Source organism: Hyla sarda, chromosome 8 (assembly GCF_029499605.1).
Source record: "Hyla sarda isolate aHylSar1 chromosome 8, aHylSar1.hap1, whole genome shotgun sequence".
Taxonomy (NCBI): Eukaryota; Metazoa; Chordata; class Amphibia; order Anura; family Hylidae; genus Hyla; species Hyla sarda.
Window position 1 is genome coordinate 199,459,546 of NC_079196.1, and position 23,284 is coordinate 199,482,829.

Genomic DNA, 23,284 nt, shown 5'->3' on the forward strand with positions numbered 1-23,284 from the left:
TTTTAATAAACTGTGTGGTGCTCTGGGATCCTTCCATTGGCAGGGAAAGTCTCCCTGACTCGGTCGGGCTCTCCTTCAGACTCCTAAATGGCATTGTGGTTTAGCTGCTCCCGATGTATATAACTATTTTCTTGCCTCTCAGTTAGTCTATGCAGCGTGGAGGATTGACCTGGATCTGTCGAACTCGACGACTGCCTTGGCTGGAGCACTTATGGGCTACTATGAAGCTCTCACTAACTCACCATAAAGGTACCATTCTCGCTTCTCTTATCCTCTTCCCCTGTAAACTATAGCTAAAGTGTGGTCCGTGGTGTCGAGCAAATTTCCACAGCCTTTGGTGTCTCCTAGGGCACCCTTGTTGGGGAATGTACATTTACCTCATCTACATGGGTTACAGGAGGCCGGCTTCTGGGGTTCTCATGGAGTCAAATTTGTGATTCATTTGTTCGAGAGGATCAAGTCTTCTTATCCTTTGTGGAAAACAAAAGAACGTGATGGTATCTCTGAAAGTGTCTTATTATAGGTATCTTCAGCTTAGGCATGTGGTCCAAGCGCAATTTGGCTCCCTGATGTTTACTCTTGTGTTTTCTGATGTGGTGATTCTCCTGGGCACCACGGATCTCTCACAACCCCTTACTCAGTCCTATGCTCTCCTCCAGACACTGAGGCCTATCCAGTTCTCAAACGCTTGTCATAAATGGGTGGCTGATATTTCTGATCTGTCTGTGTGCCAGTGGAAGGAAGTTGAGGGCTCATATTACTCCACGGTGGTGAGTAGTATCAATAGGTTGATTCAGTCTCGGTACGTTTTGAGTTTATATTATACCCCTGCTAAGCTGAAGCGTATAGGGATTTCCACATCAGACTTATGTTTTCGCTGTTCTGCGGAGGTTGGTACCTTCCTGCATGCAGTTGGGGAGTGTCCTGTTATAGCATCTTTTTGGAGGGAGGTGATGTTTTTTTTGGCAGATAATCTGGATTTCCCCTTCCTGCTTACCCAGGTGGTGTGCTTGTTGAGAGTTCTCAATGAGGTGGTCTCTGGTCCGCGTAGAGATTTATTGATCCGTTTCTTGCTATTCTGTGCCCGTAATGTGGTTGTTATGACGTGGAAGGATGCTTCACCTTCCCCTTTGTCTTGCTGGCTGACTTTGGTAAATAAATATGTCCCGTTGTACCAAGCCTTGTATAAGAGTCGTAGGTGCCCAAAGAAATTTGGCAAGGTATGGACTCCCTGGCTTTTACTGGATGTGTCGGCTGACCTTCCATCTGGAGTGGCCCATTAAGTTTTCTATACTAGGATATTGGTCTTACAGGCAGGGGTTGGAGTCATTAGGATGTGTGGTAGTGTGAATGTATGAGTATCTCTTGGTGTGGGGCTTCTCTGGATGGTACTGGGGATGTTCTTTACTTATGTGCATGATTGTCATTCCTGTTATTTTGGCGTTTCACCCCCCCCTTTGTTTTTAGTGACATGTCACTCGTCACCTTGTGGCGACTTTCCATGTTTTAATTAGTTGCCATTAAAGGTTAAGTTTTATTGGAAACTTCTACCCAGGAGCTGGACCCCTTCCATTTTCTTTTTCTCAGTTTCACGGGGAGTGGCGGCTCCCTGTCTCCGTGCTCCGGGACTATTGCCTGATGCTTGACACATATGGACTTTGGTGAGCTGATCTACTCCTTTTGTTTCCCTGTTATTTTATCCCTGTCATACTGATAGAGTTGACCTGTGGACCTACAGAGGCAATTGTTGTGTGTTGCACTTTATTGTGGTGTTTGTTTATATTATGCAAAACAAAACTTTAATTAATAAATAAATACTTTAAAAAATAAAAAGGAAATCCATCTGCGCCAATGTCTGTGGGCAACAAATGCGGATTTTGGTCTCATTTCTTAATGGATTTGATATAAAATCTGCAAAGGAAAAAGTATGTGTCCAGTAAACTCACTCAACCATAGTCATTATCAGTGGTCTCCAGCCTGTGGCTCTCTTTAGTTGCTGCAAAACTACAACTCCCAGCATGCCCAGACAGCAAGCAGCTGTAGAGGCATACTAGGAGTTGTAGTTCCGCAATAGCCAGAGAGCCAAGGGATGTAAACCACTGGTCTACAGGAACTTATTGGAAAAAGTATAAATATAGAAAAAGTTTTACTAAAAGAAAATTACAGCCGGTCTGGTTTTAAAGGCACTTATCAAAGTATATCAGCCATTTAAAAATCTGAGTCTTTCCTTCTTGCCGGTCGTGATGGAGATACAACGATGATGTCATCAGAATCATCAGACTGTGGGTCTTCGGTGGGTGGGTGGGATTTGCCTGGACAAGAGTAAAGATTTACATAGAAAAGAGAACATGTGTTTGAGGACACAGATTATAACTGTGCCGTAATCCAGGGTCACATACCAGATGGTGATCGTTGGGACAATGAGGTCCTGGAATTTGGCCTCTTGGTTTTTGGCTTTTCTTCTTCTTCTTCTTCAGATACCAGCTCTTCAATAAAATCTTCATTGATCTCTTCACTGCTTTCACTGGCTATAAAGTCATAAAATAAAAATAGTGATTTCCTTTTTGATAGTATAGTGAGTGAATCAGCAACATCTCATGCTTTATTATATATCGGACACTAGAGAAAGAGGTAAGATAGATAGATATGATAGTTATGAGATAGATAGATATGATAGATATGAGATAGATAGATATGAGATAGATATGAGAGAGATAGATATGAGATAGATAGATATGAGAGAGATAGATATGAGAGAGATAGATAGATATGAGATAGATAGATATGAGATAGATATGAGATAGATAGATATGAGATAGATATGAGATAGATATGAGATAGATAGATATGAGATAGATAGATAGATATGAGATAGATAGAGATGAGATAGATAGAGATGAGATAGATAGAGATGAGATAGATAGAGATGAGATAGATAGAGATGAGATAGATAGAGATGAGATAGATAGATAGAGATGAGATAGATAGATAGAGATGAGATAGATAGAGATGAGATAGATAGAAATGAGATAGATAGATAGATATGAGATACAATCAAAGGATAAATTGGCCAGCACTATTGATTCCAAACTATTGTAAAAACCTGGCTTGCAGGTGCAGGCTGCTGGGCTAAATATACAGCAACAGGAGAATACAGCAGCACACTGCTAGCACAGAGATATAGATGAAACATGAGTATATAGATAGAACATGAAAAGCTATACAGCTGTAGTGCAATAAATGAAAATATGAAACTATGAAATTATGAGGTACTTAGCTTGCAAATTTGGCGCCAAATAGCATGGACCGTCCCACCACGGTAAGGTGACCTCATTCTGGGACGGACCCTACACTATGAATATGCCAGAATGAGGTCACCTTACCGTGGTGGGACGGTCCATGCTATTTGGCGCCAAATAATTTCATAGTTTCATATTTTCATTTATTGCACTACAGCTGTATAGCTTTTCATGTTCTATCTATATACTCATGTTTTATCTATATACTCATGTTTAATCTATATCTCTGTGCTAGCAGTGTGCTGCTGTATTCTCCTGTTGCTGTATATTTAGCCCAGCAGCCTGCACCTGTAGGCCAGGTTTTTACAATAGTTTGGAATCAATAGTGCTGGCCAACTTATCCTTTGGTTGTATTACACATACGGGGGAGTGGCTACCTCCATGTTGGCTCCTGCACCCCACCCACCTCTATCAGGTGTATATTAGGTGCCTTGGATGTTTCAGACCTTGCAAAGCCTGCTGTACTGTTCACACAGAGGCATATTCATAGTGTAGGGTCCGTCCCAGAATGAGGTCACCTTACCGTGGTGGGACGGTCCACGCTATTTGGCACCAAATTTGCAAGCTAAGTACCTCATAATTTCATAGCTTCATTTATTGCACTACAGCTGTATAGCTTTTCATGTTCTATCTATATACTCATGTTTCATCTATATCTCTGTGCTAGCAGTGTGCTGCTGTATTCTCCTGTTGCTAGATATGAGATAGATAGATAGATATGAGATAGATAGATATGAGATAGATAGATAGATAGATAGATATGAGAAAGATAGATATGAGATAGATAGATATTAGATAGATAGATATGAGATAGATAGATATGAGATAGATAGATATGAGATAGATAGATATTAGATAGATAGATATGAGATAGATAGATATGAGATAGATAGATAGATAGATAGATATGAGATAGATAGATAGATATGAGATAGATAGAAAATCCAGAAACAGGGCAGCACTGAAGAATTGTGCGGTGGTGCAGGCTGTAATTGACTTGAGTCCGCAAGTCCAGGATAATCCACAAACAAAGAATGGCAGCAGCACTCAGGGAATACAAAGAACGTGTGGCTTTATTTACCAAACATAAGCAACGTTTCGTCCGTCTCTCACGGCCATTGTCGAGCAACAAATGGTACAAGTGCTGGGTATCAATAGCTTACATCCAATATTACAATTAGTGTTACAGTGACAAAATAATTGAGACATTTACAGACAATCATTGATTAAGATTACATAGATCAGGATCATAAAAAGACTCTAAAGTCTGAAGAAGCGCCCGGAGGAGGCGTGAAATAGCTGTTACCTCTACTTGGTGTGCTGTGTCCACACTTGTCCGGTTTCCCTGCACTAATGCAATAAAGAAACTGAATTTTGCACTATTCCAGGTGGTGAGTACCTCCTGTATACACTGTACTTGCTTTCCTACATGAATCTTACTAAGTTTTATATTTACATAGTAAGGGCTCCCTATAAGTGTGCAGAGTCTTTTTATGAACCTGATCTATATAATCTTAAAGGGGTATTCCAGGAATTTGTTTTATTTGACTATGCTACAGGGGCTTTAAAGTTAGTGTAGTTCATAATATAGTGTCTGTACCTGTGTGTGATGGTTTTCTCACAATTCTTTTGTGATTTTCACCCCAATATTTATTCTTACCAGCATACAAAATGACTGTTGTCTCAGATTTTTCCCAGCTTGCAATGCGGCCGAGACCTGACTCACTAGTCAGCTGATGACAGGGAGCCTGTCTGCTTCAATGGGTGGAGAGATCAATCTGCAACTAATGCAACAACTGTAGGCACCCTGATGGAAAACCACAGGTCTTTTGAATGGATGCAGCTAATTTATGTGGGTGGGGTGGCTGATGTGTGGGACGGAGGAAAATGGAATTATGGGATTTGTAGTCAAAAAAAGAAAACTCATACAGGAAACCAGTTCACAAAAAGCTATCCACAGTGTTCTGGTAATCTCACAACATAGCCATTTATCCCCAAGACAAGCGCAGATCCTTCCTAAGCATGTCCATTACTGTCTGCCAGGTACATACTAAAATAACCTTATGGTGGAGAACCCCTTTAATCACGGATTGTCTTTAAATGTCTTAATTATTTTGTCACTGTAACACTAATTGTAATATTGGCTGTTAGCTATTTAAACCCAGCACTTTGTACCATTTGTTGTTCGACAATGGCCGTGAGAGACGGCCGAAACGTTGCCTATGTTTGGTGAATAAAGCCACACATTCTTTGTATTCTGCAAGTGTTACTTCCATTCTTTGTTTGCAGATAAATAGATATTGAGATGGATGGATAGATAGATAGATGGATAGATAGATAGAGTGGGGCAAAAAAGTATTTAGTCAGCCACCAATTGTTCAAGTTCTCTCACTTAAAAAGATGAGAGGCTGTAATTTTCATCATAGGTATAACTCAACTATGAGACACAGAATGAGAAAAAAAAAATCCATAAAATCACATTGTCTGATTTTTAAAGAATTTATTAGCAAATGATGGTGAAAAATAAGTATTTGGTCAATAAATTAATCTCAATACTTTGTTATATACCCTTTGTTGGCAATGACAGAGGTCAAACGTTTTCTGTAAGTCTTCAGCTGCATTCACACTTTGTTTTTACATTACGGGTGCCGTATCCGGCTGGGGGAGGGGCAAACCGGGCTCTCCCGTACACCAGCCGGACCAGGGCTGAAATCCATTTACTTTAATGAGCCGTATTCGGTTTTGTGACTGGACTTAAAACCGTAGTATACTACGGTTTTAGGTCCAGTCAGGAAACCGCATACGGGTCAAAAATGAGCCGGCCGGAGTCACTGTTTGACTCCGGTTGGCTCATTAAAGTAAATGGATTTCAGCGCTGGTCCGGCTGGGGTACGGGAGAGCCCGGTTTGCCCCTCCCCCAGCCGGATCCGGCACCCGTAATGTTAAAACGAAGTGTGAATGCAGCCTTCACAAAGTTTTCACACACTGTTGCTGGTATTTTGGCCCATTCCTCCATGCAGATCTCCTCTAGAGCAGTGATGTTTTGGGGCTGTCGCTGGGCAACATGGACTTTCAACTCCCTCCAAAGGTTTTCTATGGGGTTGAGATCTGGAGACTGGCTAGGCCACTCCAGGAGCTTGAAATGCTTCTTATGAAGCCACTCTTTAATTGCCCGGGCAATGTGTTTGGGATCATTGTCATGCTGAAAGACCCAGCAACGTTTCATCTTCAATGCCCTTGCTGATATTAGGAAGTTTTCACTCTAAATCTCACAATACATGGCCCCATTCATTCTTTCCTTTACATGGATCAGTCGTCCTGGTCCCTTTGCTGAAAAACAGCCCCAAAGCATGATGTTTCCACCCCCATGCTTCACCGTAGGTATGGTGTTCTTTGGATGCAACTCAGCATTCTTTCTCCTCCAAACATGACAAGTTGAGTTTTTACTAAAAAGTTCTACTTTGGTTTCATCTAACCATATGAGATTCTCCCAATACTCTTCTAGATCATCCAAATGCTCTCTAGCAAACTTCAGACGGGCCCTGACATGTACTGGCTTAAGCAGGGGGACACATCTGGCACTGCATGATTTGAGTCCCTGGCAGCGTAGTGTGTTACTGATGGTAGCCTTTGATACTTTGGTCCCAGCTCTCTGCAGGTCATTTACTAGGTTCCCCCATGTGGTTCTGGGATTTTTGCTCATCGTTCTTGTAATCATCTTGACACCACGGGGTGAGATCTTGCATTTTCTAATAATTGCTTCCAGAGTTGATTTCTTCACACCAAGCTGCTTGCCTATTGCAGATTTAGTCTTCCCAGCCTGGTGCAGGCCTACTATTTTGTTTCTGGTGTCCTTCGACAGCTCTTTGGTTTTGGCCATAGTGGAGTTTGGAGTGTGACTGTTTGAGGTTGTGGACAGGTGTCTTTTATACTGGTAACAAGTTCAAACAGGAGCCATTAATACAGGTAACGAGTGGAGGACAGAGGAGACTTTTATAGAAGAAGATACAGGTCTGTGAGAGTCAGAAATCTTGCTTGTTTGTAGGTGACCAAATACTTATTTTCCACCATAATTTGCAAATAAATTCTTAAAAAATCAGACAATGTGATTTTATGGATTTTTTTCCCCATTATGTCCCTCATAGTTAAGGTATACCTATGATGAAAATTACAGGCCTCTCTCATCTTTTTAAGTGGGAGAACTTGCACAATTGGTGGCTGACTAAATACTTTTTTGATAGATAGATCGATAGACCAAAGAGTAAAACAGCACAACCCGTAGATAGATATATTCCGAAAAGCTGGTGCACACAGAATCTGGGGTCCTGGTTAAGGATCCACACACTTCAGACAGGAAAAGATAATCTCTCCACAGCACCAATGTAGTAAACGTGAAATTTATTCCATAAACAGTGTCATTACATTAGCAGCAACATTTCGGCCAGCTCAACCCAGATAGATAGAGATGAGAGAGATTTAATTAAAGGGTTCTGCAGCGATGGCCTATCATTAGCAGAAACACAATCACACTCTCCTTTTCAAGCTCCTGTCTCAATGTATCCATGGTACCTACCGGTCTCCATTTACTGTGCTCACAGGATGATGTGGTGTCAACACAAACATTTTAGTCGACCACAGACTGTAGCGATGATGTGTCGACACCACTGAGGTTGGCGATTGACTACAGTGGTCACATGTTTTAACACAATATTGCTAGTGGCGGGTGAACAGAGACTCAACAGGAAAGAGTTAGTACAGGAGCAGCAGAGGTTTGGTAAGGTAAGTATTCCAATTTTTTTTAATTTTACAGTGGTCCCTCAACATACGATGGTAATCCGTTCCAAATGGACCATCGTTTGATGAAACCATCATATGTTGAGGGATCCGTGCAATGTAAAGTATCGGACAGTGGTCTACAACCTGCGGACCTCCAGATGTTGCAAAACTACAACACCCAGCATGCCCGGACAGCCAACGGCTGTCCGGGAATGCAGGGAGTTGTAGTTTTGCAACATCTGGAGGTCCGTAGGTTGAAGACCACTGGTATTGGAGGTTATACTCCCGTGCCCACACCGCTCCGGACCGTCACCGCTCGTCACCGCTGCCCTGTATGTCGCCTTCCATCGCTGACGCCGTGTCCCCGACGCTCCGGCAAAGCCTCTGCTTCCCCGGCATCCTCGCTCTCCGTCACCGCCATCAAGTCGTTATGCACGCCGCTCCTATTGGATGACGGGATGACGTGCGCAGCGACGTGATGACGACGATGGAGAGCGCCGACGATGCAGGGGATCCCGAAGAGGACTTGCCGGAGCCCCGAGGACAGGTAAGTGATCGTCAGCGGACCACACGGGGCACCATAAACGGCTATCAGGTGGCAGCTGAAGCAGTCTGTGCTGCTGTATAGCCGTTTATGCGATGGGGCCATCGTAGGTCGGGGGGGGGGGGGGGGGTCACTGTATATGATTATCTCATATTTGAGTCCTCAGAGGGAATGGAGGATCATTAATGGCAGGATAATTTAAAAAGAGAAGATAAAAGCAGAAGGTGAGTGAATTACCCAGCGAGTGATGTCTATTCTGCCCGGAGGATTTCCTGGAGACTGGAGATCTTGTGTTGGATCTTGGACTCTTCCTGATAGGGCTCTCTCTGCCTTTCATCTCATTATGCCTAAGATGTGAGTAATATGAGCATCGCATGAGTGGCCTCATGTAACATATGCTTCAGTCATTGCTAAGTTTATGCAGAAAAGTACTTAGCATAGTCTAATAAATAAGGTCATTTGTAAAGCAAACATTCCACAGCGGTCGTAATTCTTCCCTATTTACATTATGCAGTCAGAACACAGGATATGTGACACACATGTTAGAAAGGAGAAATGTTCACAGCAAACAGAATAAGGGTAGGGTCACACGCAAAAGGATCCGCAGCGTATTTTACTTTGCGGATCCGCCGGGGACCCGACCCATATTGTGTAGACGCAACGTCTGTGTGCACTCGGTGACCCGCAGGCCCCCAGTGTGGCTGCTCGGAGCGGCGGATTGCTGCTGCGACCAGGCCTGGGGGTGGGGCGAGGGTGGGGCGGGTGGCTTCGGCAACAGCTGGAGGCGCAATATGGGTCGGGTCACCAGCGGATCTGCAGCGTAAAATACGCTGCTGGTCCGTTACGTGTGAACCTATCCTAAAGGAGGTTTATTAAAACTAGTACAAAGGGAACAGAAGGGAGACAATATGCATTAAAAAAAAAGCAATCACAATCTAGCTCTGTTTCTGACTGCGATGCTTTGTGATGTTCGTATTATATTCTGTAGCATCACTTGTGTGTACAGTTCTTTACCTTTGTTCAAGCATTTTATTGCGGGTCAAATGAGCTCGAAACGTGGACTGCAGAAAGGTCACATGGTCATCATCTTTGCTGGCCTCTTGTAGGTCTTTACTGTCAGATGTGGCGCTGTCCTGAAGGAAACACAGAAATGGTTTATGCAAAACACAGTTCTCTTTAGATGTTCTTTTGAGCCTGTCAGACAATGTATCCATTTCATTTTAGTCAGTCTAGACCAGTGGGCTTCAAATTGAGGACCTCCAGATGTTGCAAAACTACAACTTTTAGGGTCCACAGTTTGGAGACCACTGGTGTAGACTTTTTAGTGCCAGACACAGCTGCATGGTGACGGACAGCACTATGTTGGTTAGGTTATGTTTACACTAGGATATCCTAAAAGTCAGAGCTATGTTGTCGTGAGCGACCTACAGTGACATCAGACAATGGCTGCAGTACAAAAAAAAAGATATACCATATGGTGTATATATATATACATATTTTTTTACCAGCAGCCTATAGTATAGGAAAGTGCAGTCTGTTGTACTTTCCTATACAGTAAAAGAAGAAGAAAAAATGCATAACATCCCCACTGAGGCCAAAAGGAACATCTTTTGGCTTCTGTTGGGACATTTGGGGGCCTATGGCTATGGTCAGCATGTCCACGATGTGAACACAGCATAACTTCAATGAAGGAAACATGGCATTCCATTGACTACTGTAGTTCCTTCTTTTTGGTAATCTTGTAGAGACTTAAAATCCCATTGATCAAACATTGAAGGCCTATCCTAAGTATAGGCCATCAAGGTTACATCATGGGGATACATAAAGGGGTACTCCGCCCCTTGATATCTTATCCCCTAACAATCTCCCTGCTGCCTCTGTCATTCGTTTAACGCATCGGGTGCAGCGCTGGAAGCTCGTGCTGTCACAACCCCCTCCCATGGACTTGCATTGAGGGGGTGGGGTCGTGACATCACAAGCGGGGCGGGGCCGTGACATCACGAGCCTCCGCCCCGCATCGCCAGTCATCCGGCACAGAGCGAAGTTCGCTCCGTGCACCGGATGTCTGGGGTGCCGCAGCCATGATCATGGGGGTCCCCAGCGGTGGGACCCCTGTCCTCAGACATCTTATCCCCCATCCTTTGGCTAGGGGATAAGATATAGGGGATAAGATGGTGGAGTACCCCTTTAAGGATATCCTATACAACTTACCTGCTGGGTGAGACTGCTTGATCTGGGAGACCTTGCACGAGAGGCTGCAGCTGGAGATAACATTTTGTGTCTTGTTAGGTGACCCCGCAGGGCTGCTTGAAGGAACACGGTTGTCTGAGAAAAGAATGAACACAAATGATGTAGACTACTTGGAGAATTCTACCACCTGGCAGGATTTGATGGCGGTAATGTATACTGTGGTGACCATCACATCCGTACATATTACAGACATAAACAGGTTATTACTTATTACTAACAATAAAAAAAAGAGATAATGACACAATTGGATTTTAACACATTTCTATGCACTAACCACCCATAAAATCTTAATAAGTCATGCCAGATTATGGCTTCCTTATGCGGACTAATAGACTATAAACCTCACACCAGCATAAGCCATCGCTGCAGTGATGTAATGATCACATAATCGTCTCCTTTGTCCTGGAGTCCATCTGTCTGGTAGTTTAATATCTGGAACACTGGGTCAGTGCTCGGATATCAACAGCTGTCCGGCTTCCATTTATTGACACGTCACACGCTACATTTATAGCTACTCACATTCAGACTGCTGACACCAGGAATATCATCTCTTTTTAAAGCTTATGCTTCTTGAATGTTTATAGAACAGCATTTAGTACAAATTCCTGCTCTTGGTGGCTATAAAAAAAAAAGCAGATGCCGGGTCTTGTGTCACTGTGATATTATTACTTCTGCCCTCCTGCAATTTTAGGAAGCAAAGTAAACATGAAGCTCTATAGTAAAGCGTAAAATACTCTTCCTTCACTAGACCCTTTCTACCATTAAAGGGGTACTCCGCTGCTCAGCGTTTGGAACAAACTGTTCCGAACGCTGGAGCAAGCGTCGGGAGCTTGTGACGTCATAGCCCCGCCCCCTCATGACGTCACGCCCCGCCCTCTCAATGCAAGTCTATGGGAGGGGTGTCACGCCCCCTCCCATAGACTTGCATTGAGAGGGCGGGGCGTGATGTCATGAGGGGGCGGGGCTATGACGTAACGAGCTTCCAGGGCCGGCTCCAGAGTTCAGAACAGTTTGTTCCAAACGCTGAGCTGCAGAGTACCCCTTTAAATACAGTGACTCCCCGACCTACGATGGCCCCGTCATACGATAATTTCAACATGCGATGGCAGCATCAACACACGATGCTTTTGTATGTCGGGGCCATCGCATAAACAGCTTTCCGGCAGCGCTGACTGCTTCAGCTTCCGGCGGATACCCGTTTACGGTGCCCCGTGTGCTTCGGTGATGGTCTCTTACCTGTCCTCGGGGCTCCGGAGCGTCCTCTTCGGGATCCCCTCCATTGCCGGCGCTCTCCATCGTCGTCATCACGTTGCTGCGCATGCCGTCCCGTCATGCAATAGGAGCGTGAGGACGGCGACGTGAGAGCGACGATCCCGGGCAGCAGAGACGTTCCGGAGCGGCGGGGACATCACGGGGACGAAGCGACAGCGATGGAGTGAAACATACAGGGCAGCGGTGACGGTCCAGAGTGGCGGGGACAGGTGAGTACAACTTCCTATTCTTTACATTGCACGGATCCCTCAACATACGATGGTTTCAACAAACGATGGTCCATTTGGAACGGATTACCATCGTATGTTGAGGGACCACTGTACTGTAGTTCTTACAAGGGGTTTCTGAGTTTTAACACGGATTCCCTTTCCTTAGACTCATTCAATCCACAGCTCCTGAACCCCTTATTCGTGTGCATGCTCGTGAGTGTTGATCGACAATTTATCCTGCTAGAATTGCTGGGTTCAACCAACATTAAAGGAGTTTTCCAGCGTTTGATCGCAGGGACTCTCACGAGCACCACCGCCCATGGAAGTGCCGACCCATCAAGCTCCAATAGTGATCACAGGGGCCTGACCCCTGGTTCCCATCCCCATTTCCCTGCAACCTACAGAACAGGATCCTAAATCTCCCAGCTGCATGGAGCGTGGGGTCGGCACGCACTTCAAGCATTCTCTATGAACGCGCCAGAGATACCCAAGTACAGGGCTTGTATATTTTCTGCGCTCCCAAAGAGAACACATACCAAACCCTTGCTCCATGCAGCAGGGATATTTGGAGCCTTGTTCTGGAGATTGCAGAGGTGGTCTCAGACACTTATCCTCCTTTGGATAGGGGATAAGTTGTTAACACTGGAGTACCTCATTAAAGGGGTTACCCAGGAAAAAACATATATAAATATATATGAACTGGCTCCAGAAAGTTAAACAGATTTGTAAATTACTTCTATTAAAAAAATCTTAATCCTTTCAGTACTTATGAGCTGTTGAAGTTGAGTTGTTCTTTTCTGTCTAAGTGCTCTCTGATGACACCTGTCTCGGGAACTGTCCAGAGTAGAAGCAAATCCCCATAGCAAACCTCTTCTACTCTGTGCAGTTCCCGAGACAAGCAGAGGTGTCAGCAGAGAGCACTGTTGCCAGACAGAAAAGAACAACTCAACTTCAGCAGCTGATAATTATTGGAAGGATTAAGATTTTTTTAATAGAAGTAATTTACAAATCTGTTTAACTTTCTGGAGCCAGTTCATATATATTTATATATGTTTTTTCCTGGGTAACCCCTTTAATGGGGTACTCCAGTGTTAACAACTTATCCCCTATCCAAAGGAGGATTTCTGGAGCCAGTTGATTTATATATATATATATATATATATATATATATATAAAAGTTTTCCCTGGAATACCCCTACATTGCTCATTTAGGCAACACAGGGAAGGTACATGGTGTTTCAATGCACCTGCCCTTTTGCAAACCTCTATACCAGTGGTCTCCAACCTGCGGACCTCCAGATGTTGCAAAACTACAACTCCCAGCATGCCCGGACAGCCGTTGGCTGTCCGGGCATGCTGGGAGTTGTAGTTTTGCAACATCTGGAGGTCCGCAGGTTGAAGACCACTGCTCCATACCAATGATCTTCAGCTTGTGGCTCCCCAGTGGTTGCAAGAAAACAGCTGGGGAGCCACGGGTTGGGGCCACTGCTCTATACTAAGTTGGGCCTGCTACTATGATAGAATTTACCTTGAAAGAACCACTGTGTTTCCTCACCTTGCTACAGATTATGGAAATATACCTTTTATTTTATTAATATCTGGCATCGAAGAGCCATTTATAACATTTGGGTGGAAGCAGTATATACATGTAACAATGTAAAACAGGTTCTTCAACTAGTTTTATTATAAAAAAAAAAAAAAAAACCTGATAAAAGGCCAAGACAAAAAACGGCATGCTGCCAATGTGCATTACCACTTCTGCAACGTCAGCAGACGGCAAATCTAAGCTTCAGCTGAGAGTCTGGTTGCTTTGTATATACTATCTTATCACTGCTGTCTTTTATATGCTAGAAACAAGGCTTTGATTGCTAAGTCTTTGGAGAAGGCTCGAAAGCTTTAAAAGTGTTCGTGTCATTTGCAAAAACTTTTCACATGTCGCCCATACATGTCAAAAGTTTAGATCGAAATGGGTCTCAGTTCTGACTGGGTAACGCGCACCGACACAGGCTTCACATGCCGGCCGGAAGCCTGATCCTACTGATTACAGGAGTTCCCTGTAGTGCGTTGGATCGAGAGGCGGGCCAAGGAGTGAAGTGCGCGGCCATGCACTTCACCTGCAATTGCAGTGCGATCTAGGAGGAGGTCCCATGTTGGAAAATGTATTCCCTATCCAAAGGATAGGGGATAAGTGTCTGATCGTGGGGTGTCCGCCTGCTGGGACACCCCACAATCTCCTGTACAGTGCTCCTGCTCTCCTCGCACATGGAGTAGGGTTTGGCACGCACCTTCTATTCATCTCTAAGGGAGATACACATGGACTGTACTCATGTATCTCCGACTCTCCCATAGAGATAAATAGAGGGCGCAAGCCAACCCCGGCTCTTTGCTCGAGGAAGCTGGAGCGCTGTACAAGGGATAGGGGGTGCATTTTTCTACAAGGGACTTCTCCTTCTACTTTAATATTTAATCTACACTTATATGGTTTACCTCTTCCAAGTCGCTGTTTTCTTCTTTCTGTGAAAACAAGTAGAACACAAGATGTTAAATGTTAAAAAATACTAGTACTAATTTCCCTTTAAAACTTCCCTTTAAAACGTATGGTCTGTCCTCAGGATGGCTATTAATATTCGATCAGTGGGGTCAGACTTCAAGTCCCTCCACCACCACTGTTTGAAGTGGAGTCAATGGCAAGAACCATGGTCACTTCAAACAGCTGATTTGTGGGGGTGCTGAGAGTTGGACCCACACTGATCACTGATCTTAAAAAGAACAGCTCAAGCTAAGGATAGGCCATAAACTTCACACAAGCAGATAACCCAGAAACAGCTCATAAATCAGTGTTTTCCAACCAGGGTGCCTCCAGCTGTTGCAAAACTACAACTGCCAGCATTCCCGGACAGCAGCATGCTGGGGGTTGTAGTTTTGCAACAGCTAGAGGCACCCTGGTTGGAAAACACTGTCATAGATGATTCATAAAGAAAGTTCATCCATGTCTCTCTGAAAAGAGAGGACTGCCACCTAGAGGTAAAACAAGAAGCTACATGAGGCATTCTTGGAAGTGATATGAGGCTCTGATTGTTGTGGTTTTATAAACTTCCCAACTGATTCTGAACAGAAATGGTATTTATTAAAGCTTTATAATGGATAGGCTTAGGGTGCCCGATTCTTTTACAAAAGCAGCTATCTCCTGTGTATTTTTCTACTTTTCATTTACCAAATTGCTATTTAATTAAATGAAAACATCTTATCCCCTATCTAAAGGATCTCCGGGCCGGCAGCGGCGGTGTCTGGAACACGGCAGCTTGCAGCTTCCGCGTTTGTGACATCACGCCATGGCCCTTCCATTCATGTCTATGGGAGGGGGTGTGACAGCTAATACATAGCCAACACGCCTCCTCCCATAGACGTGAATGGAGGGGGCGTGGCCACCGGCATCGCCAGTCATCGGGCACAGAATAGAATTTGCTCCGTGCACCGAATGACAGGGGTGCCGGCCCAGAGAACAGGAGGGTCACCAGTGGTGGGACCCCCACGATCTAACATCTTATCCCCTATCCTTTGGATAGGGGATAAGATGTTTACAGCGGAGTATCCCTTTAAGAAACAGGAGTATATAAGAAATGCTGCAAGATTTTGTTCTTTACTTCAAATGCTGGCTGCACAAAAGCTCTAACCTCCAGCCAAATACACAATGGTGGCAGCTTTGCAGACCCACTGAACTCAATGGTAGAAAAATCCGCAGTAAATCTGACTCTGTGAACAGACCCTTAGGCTACGTTTCCACTTTATATGTCCTTTTCCCTTTTGAATACATTTCTGGCTTTGGCTCAAAAACTGTGGAAACTTAGCCTTAGGGTACCTTCACACGTGTGTATTCTGATGGCGATTTTTTCTACACATTGAAGTCAATAATACGCACGTGTGAATATACCCTTTTTTTTTTTTTTTTTTTTTAAGTATTTATTTAATTTTGGCATTTTAAGTAACAAACATCACCAGTAAGGTGAAACAACAGCCTCCGCAGGTCCCAGAGACTGACTCCAGCACAGTGACAGGGATTCAAAGTATGCAAAAATATTCGCCAGCAGGACAGAAGGGTGCACCTGAGACCCAACCGGAGAAAGCCCAATGCAGACAGACACACATACACACACACCCAAGCACATAACCCGGTAAACACAGGAGTAAACGTCAGGGAGCCAAACTGCGCCTGAACCGCATGCATGAGCTGAAGACACCTATAAAAGGTATTTCCAGGGATGCTATAATGTTCCTTCATGTCCGAAAAGGATAAGAAAACTTGATCCTCCCCAAACAAGTGGATCACAAATTTGACTCCATGAGAACCCCAGAAGCTGGCCTCCTGTAACCCATGCAGGTGAGGTAAATGTACATTCCCCCACAATGGTGCCCTAGGAGATACCAGAGGCTGCAGAAATTTACTCGACACCACAGACCACACGTTAGCTATAGATTGAAGGGGAATAGGAAAGGAGGAATGGGAATGATACCTGTAGAGAGAGTTAATGAGAGCTTCAGCCAAGGCTGTCGCCGAGTTTGACAGATCCAGATTGATCCACCACGCTGCATAGACCAGTTGGGAGGTAGGAAAATTGTTATATATATCAGGGGCAGCTAAGCCGCCATGCCGTTTAGGAGCCTGGAGAAGAGCCCGACCACATCTGGGAGGTTTTCCCTGCCAGTAGAAGGATCCAAGAGCACCACATAATGTATTGAAATATTTCCTAGGGGGGGATCAGAGGAGCTAAGTGAAAAAGGTAAAGGAATTTAGGGAGGTAAATCATTTTAAATATACTGATCCTGCCAGCTAGGGAGAGAGGGAGCGAGGACCAGGCAATCAACCGCTCCACAGTGGAGCATAAGAGCAGCTGTAAGTTTAGGGACATATAGTCCACCAGGGACACAGTCACCTCCACCCCTAAGTATCTAAAATGAGGTACCGCTTGCACCCATGCCAAAAGAGAGGAGGGGAGGGGGACACCAGACTAGAGCGCCATTAGGGAGGACTTAGCCCAGTTGACCCGCAAGCCCGAAATCAAACCAAACCGGTCAAGTAGAACAATAAAGGGACAGGAGAGAATCCCCAGCATCCGCTCAGTACACCAATGTGTCATCTGCATAAAGGGAAACCTTCTCTACCCCCTAGGAATACCACAGATAGTAGGGTCCCTACGGAAGGCTGCTGCCAAAGGCTCTACCGCCAGCGCAAAAAGGAAGGGAGATAGCGGGCATCCCTGCCTCGTCCCACAACCCAGTAGAAAGGGAACAGAAACATCCAAGTTAGTTCAAACACTGGCTCTAGGACTATCATATAACAAGCGAACCCAAGCACAGAATCGGGGACCAAACCCAAACACCCCTAGCACCTCCCACAGATAGGGCCACAGCACCGAGTCAAAGGCCTTATAAATATTTAGACTAACAACCACACCTGTAGGAAAGCCCTCCCCTACTGCTGCTATGTTGAGCTGCAGATGCTTCACATCAACATCAGTAGCACTACCCGGCATAAACCCCATTTGGTCAGGATGAATGATAGCGTTAATGACTCCACATAGGCGAGTAGCCAGCACTCTAGCCAGCCAAGATCTTAATATCAACATTCAAAAGGGAGATAGGCTTATAAGAATCAGGCATCAACGGGTCCTTTCCAGGCTTTGGGAGCACTACAATCAACGCCTCCCGCATAGAGTCTGGAAGAGAATCTGCAATAGCTATCGAGGGAAACAGTTTAAGGAGTATAGGGAGCAGTCGCTCCTCATTCATCCTATACCAATAGCCTATCATCCCATCTAAACCCGGGGTCCTCCCATGAGGAAGATCACGTATGGCCTGTTCTACCTCTTCAACTGTAAAGGGGGCATCTAACACCCCGCCTGAGCGCGATTAAGCATTGGAAGGGATAGGTCATGTATGAAAACCAGAAGTTCCCCTTGGCATGGTTTAGAAGGGGCATCATACAAAGAGGAGTAAAAGTCCCTGAAGACAGAGTTAATCAACTGGGGATCATTCACCACAGAACCATCCCGGCCCCTAATACAAGGGATAGAGGCAGCAGGACGACTAGCACTCGCCAAATACGCCAACAGTTTACCATTCTTGTCCCCAAATTCAAACAGGGCAGCTTCCCTATCCGCCAACCACAACTGGACCCTATCCCTCTGGACCACCAAAAGAGACCTCTGAGCTTTGGACCATGCCCATTCACTATCGGAAGATGGATCCCTAATATATGCCACCTCCAAGGCACTGACTTCCTGCAACATCCTGCCCTTCATAGCCGACCTAATTTTCCTCTGACCAGCAACACCCGCTATAAAAAGGAACCTCTAACAGTCGCTTTGTATGCATCCCATTGAACTAAGGGGTCAGGATAAGAAGAATTATGCTCCCAATACTCGGCATGGGCAACCCCCAGAGCCTCCACAACCGCCTTAGCCTGCTGCCAGCCAGGGTGCATGCGCCAGATACGGGAAAGGGGACTAGGGCCCATGTGCAGAACTACTAGTACAGCAAAGTGGTCTGAGATCCCCCTAGTGAAACATCACTTACCATCTGGAGGAGGTCCTCAGATGCAAGAGTGAGATCAATTCGAGAGAACGACCTATGGGCCACAGAGTAAAAAGAAAAGGAGGACGCAGTCAGGTACTTCCACCTTCAGAGGTCGGTCAGGCCCAACGCCAAGCGCCAGGTATTAAATGAGCCAGGGTCAGCAGCAGTGGTGCGGTCAAGCATAGGATCAGGAACCACATTGAAATCACAGGACATAGTAAACACCTACTACCTAACACAGTGCAGACCTAGACCCTAAATACAACTACTACGGAGCGTCAAAAGAACGCCAAGTGAGTCTAAAACTATTATTACTAAAACTATCCTCCCGCCTCCCACCATAAACAAAATTGGCCGGTAACTAAGAGAAACTACCCAGAGAGTCCTTAGGGAGACTGGAATCTATGGAGACCCTAAGGAAAAATCTCCCTAACCACTATCTAAAGACAATTCTGGAGAGCAGACTCTAGTAAGGTAGTCCAGGACAGACAGTTCAATCTGGAGATCTGACAGGGGGGGCTGCATCCACCCAGTGCAGAGCGTCAATTGGAGAAGTGAAGAACTTGGTAGAGGTCCCATCCATTACTCTAAGGCGAGCAGGATAGAGCATCGAGTAGCAGTAGCCCTTGGCACGTAGCTTCACCCGGACCTCTGTGAACTGCACCGGCTGCTTGCGTAGCTCCACAGAAAAATCAGGATAGAAGGATACTCTGCTGCCATCACAGATGACCTCGCCCTTGATATGCACTGCCCAGAGAATAGCATCTCTGTCCTTAAAGTGTAGACATTTGGCCAGGAAGGGACGTGGAGGATACCCAGGAGGAGGAGGTTGAGCCAGAACTCGGTGGGCCCTCTCAATGGAGAAAAAAGGAGAGAATGTGTCCACACGAAGAATCTCCTTGAGCCAGGTTTCCAGGAACAGCACAGGATCATTCCCCTCCACCTTCTAAGGGAGGCCCACCAGGCGGATGTTATTGCGCCTCAAGCGGTTCTCTATATCATCCATCCGACTCAGAACCCCCGTAACCTGACGCTGCAGAGAGTCAACACCCTCTGGCAGTGGGTATAAAGTATCTTCCACCATAGAGACCCTACGCTCCACATCTTTAGTGCGCTCACGGATCTTTTGGGTCTCATTTCGCAGGATAACAAACTCTTGCCACAGTTCATACACTTTGGTCACCATGATTGATTGGCATGAGGTAATGGCAGCCAAGAGTTCAGTGAACCACTGGTCAATAGTAACAGCATCATAGACAGGCCTTTCATGGGGCTGTTGCTTAAGCGGAGTCGGAGATCCCTCAAACAATGACAGCGGAGGATCAGGAGAATCCCCCCTAGGACGGTCCGGAGCCCTGGAGAACTGGCTCAGCGCTTTCATCACCTGCACCGAGACTCTAGTAGCAAGCGGGGTCTGAGCACCAGGATCCCGTTGAGAAGGGCCACAGGAACGGAAGGACCCATCATCAGAGGTCGGCCGGGAGGCCTCAGCATTCAGTTTGGATTTCTTATTCCTATTACTACCACGGGGGCAATCCATGGCTGATAGGGCCATGCAGAAAGCAGGTAGAAAGTCACTAGTCACACAGTCCAGTAAGCTCAGGGCACCCAAGCAGAGCAGATAGGCTTAATGAATGTGCAATGCAACACAAGTCCCAGCAAGTACAGATGTCTCCCACCAGGGTACTCACAAGCAAGAAGGGAGATTCAGCAGGAAGTTCAGCAAAACATCCTTGAAGAGTGAGGCCAGGACTCCAATAAGACTCTGGGTGTCTGAAGGCAGCACTTTGTAGCCCCCCCAGGGAAGGGTCAAGGAGAGATTAGCTGCCACACAGGTCTCACTGCACTAGAATCCGCAGCACAGCCAGAGATCACTGCAGAGGCCGCACTCCACGGCGGGAGTAACCACAACAACCAGGACTGGAGGTGCTAGCCCCGCCCACGAAGGCTGATAATGGCACCCAGCCCCAGGAAGGGCCGAAGAAACAGGACCCAGGGAGAGCCAGTGGAGCCAGCAGAGACCACACAGCCAGGACCAGGGGGAACCGCACCACATGACCAGCTACTCTACCAGAGCGCCGCAGCGCAAGCCAACTGGAGCCACAGGCCGCAGGGGAAGGAAGCCGCCCGCACCACCGAGAGCAGCCGGGACCGGACCAAGGACAGCACCAGATGATCCGCAGCACAGAAGGAACACTCAGGGAGAAGACCAGCCGATCAGGGTGAGTACAATCAGAGTCAATCAGCACGGTCAGCGGGAGCTTTCACTGCACACGACCGCTCATGCCGGCATCCAGGCCTCGCCCCCATGAATATACCCTTAACAACCATAACAGATCCAGCCCACTACATGCCCTCACAACATTATATACATTGGAGGATATGTATCAATGCTTACACCGGAAAGCTGGCCTAAAAAGTTTTTAAAAAATTTGTGCAAAACACAGAAATGTCGCAAAAGAGCATGCAAACATTAGCAACTTTTTTTTATGCCAGAAAACTGTCATGCAAGCCTTGAACCTCCCCATTATGTTCATGATACACCATGTGGACAGAATTGCATAGCTCTAAAGGTGTGCCCCTCCCCTGCAAAATGCTGTCCGCTGCTTGTTGTTAGGAGAAACTTGTCTCTAGTAAGAGCTTGTTATGGGCGGAACGTAAGTGGGGTGGGGCTTAGCATGTGCTATGTTCAGGAGAGAATGGTAGAAAACCTAACAGAGTCTAGGCTATATAACAGCAATCTGAGCCTGTCTGTTTGCTGGAGGTGATCAACACTGTTCTTAAAATGTAAATCAAGGATTCCCTTTTGTCCAGTTTGTAAATGCCAGTGTAGCTACCACTATATGTCCACAGTGCTGCAGTATAATCCTCCCTCACACCCTCCCTTTAGCTTCTCAGCAGTGGCAGCAGCTGTTTAGTGCAGTGTAAACCCTTTCCTTGCTGTTCTGCTACTGTTTCATAAATTTATGCCTACATAAAACCCAGTGCATTAGTAACCCCTTCTCACCTACACATGACATCTATAGTAGTGTACTGTGTAAATCATCATTCAAGAATGTTTAATGTGTTTAATATGCTTTCACCAGTTCTATGTCATGTCATAGCAGAGAGGAGTATGTGCTGTTCTGTGATTCCCCGAGAAGTAAGGGAAAGGATATACCAGTGTGTGTGCTACTGGCAAACCCCTCAACTCTGGTCCCAAACTTTAAAATGGAGAGATGGGTACCATGAAGAGGATTCTCTGGGGCTTAATCATGGCAGTAAAACACGTCAATCACCACTCTGGAGGGTTGAATAAAAAAAATTAAAAAAAACAACACGCTTTGGTTTAAAAAAAAAAAAAAAATCTTTTGGCGGCTCATTTTCAGGTAGGAAGTAATGTGCAACACTAAGGACTACCCTGTTGTGTGCCTATTCTCTGTTAATGTATGCTTCCTATTTGTGCCATCAAAAGTCAAAATGCTTTTCCTTGTCGTTGTGGTCCCCAAGCTTACCCTGCTTTTATACAGCTTCCAGTTCTTCTGGATAAGTTTTGCTGCATCCTGTTTTCTCTTCGACTCTCCTTCACTGAAGGATCCACTAGATCTCCGGAGTGATGATGTGCTCGATGTGCTTCTTGCAGAGTTTGGACGGGATCCACGTGACTCCTTCTGTGCCTAGGTAGTAAGTCATCATTTTATATTTTCAATAAATATTTACAGCTATATAAAAAAATAAAATAAAAAAAAATAATAAAAAACTGCGCTGAATGAATAGTGTGAAGTGTACATGTCAAAGGGTTATTTTTGCCACAGGATAGCCTCTATAAGGCACCATGGTAGGGCCCCCCTCTATTAGCTGCAGGTAAGGGTAGCCTGAATAGCTTCTGCTATGAAGGACTTGATGCAAACACATTTACATAGTCAATCATTCCCCATGTATGCTACATTGCACCTGTAATGTTAGTTTGCAGCATGGGAATATGTGTGACTGTCAGGAGAGTAGGGGTTGCTGATATATATACAGTATATATATTTTCTATGCTGACATGTCACATACACAGGCACTTCACATCAGGAAACATCAATAACCTTTTTTGCAGATTCCAGGGCAGCCCCCTTCTCTCGCTTCTCATCTTCCAGCTCGGCTTCTAATCTCTTAATTTTTTGGCCCAGCCGGTTGATTTCTTCTCTGTGATGTAAAAAAATAAAGAAATTTTTTACTTTTACATCCATAGGTCTGTACAGGAAACCAGGAGTATAACAACCTAGTAAGCTACATATGGTAGCATCTCATACAGTATCCCCTATATGTAAAGGCATACTCCAGGATATAATATAACCTACCTCCCACCGCTCTCCTGGTGCCTCTGGTATCCCACT

The 23,284-nt window shown here is 45.4% G+C and overlaps 1 protein-coding gene across 2 annotated transcripts in view; it reads right to left on the reverse strand.

The window, feature by feature from the left end:
* Window positions 1-1,744: 1,744 nt before the first annotated feature.
* Window positions 1,745-23,284, reverse strand: part of IQCE (IQ motif containing E) — a 66,330-nt gene continuing 44,790 nt past the window's right edge. For both annotated transcript variants that reach the window (XM_056535954.1, XM_056535953.1), the window contains exons 17-24: window positions 22,994-23,093; window positions 22,418-22,579; window positions 14,838-14,864; window positions 10,831-10,944; window positions 9,634-9,752; window positions 8,857-8,966; window positions 2,400-2,528; window positions 1,745-2,312 (exon numbers count right to left, since the gene is read on the reverse strand). In XM_056535954.1, coding sequence (XP_056391929.1) covers window positions 2,209-2,312; window positions 2,400-2,528; window positions 8,857-8,966; window positions 9,634-9,752; window positions 10,831-10,944; window positions 14,838-14,864; window positions 22,418-22,579; window positions 22,994-23,093 — 865 coding nt within the window. In that variant the 3' untranslated portion in view covers window positions 1,745-2,208. The remainder of the gene's footprint in view (window positions 2,313-2,399; window positions 2,529-8,856; window positions 8,967-9,633; window positions 9,753-10,830; window positions 10,945-14,837; window positions 14,865-22,417; window positions 22,580-22,993; window positions 23,094-23,284) is intronic.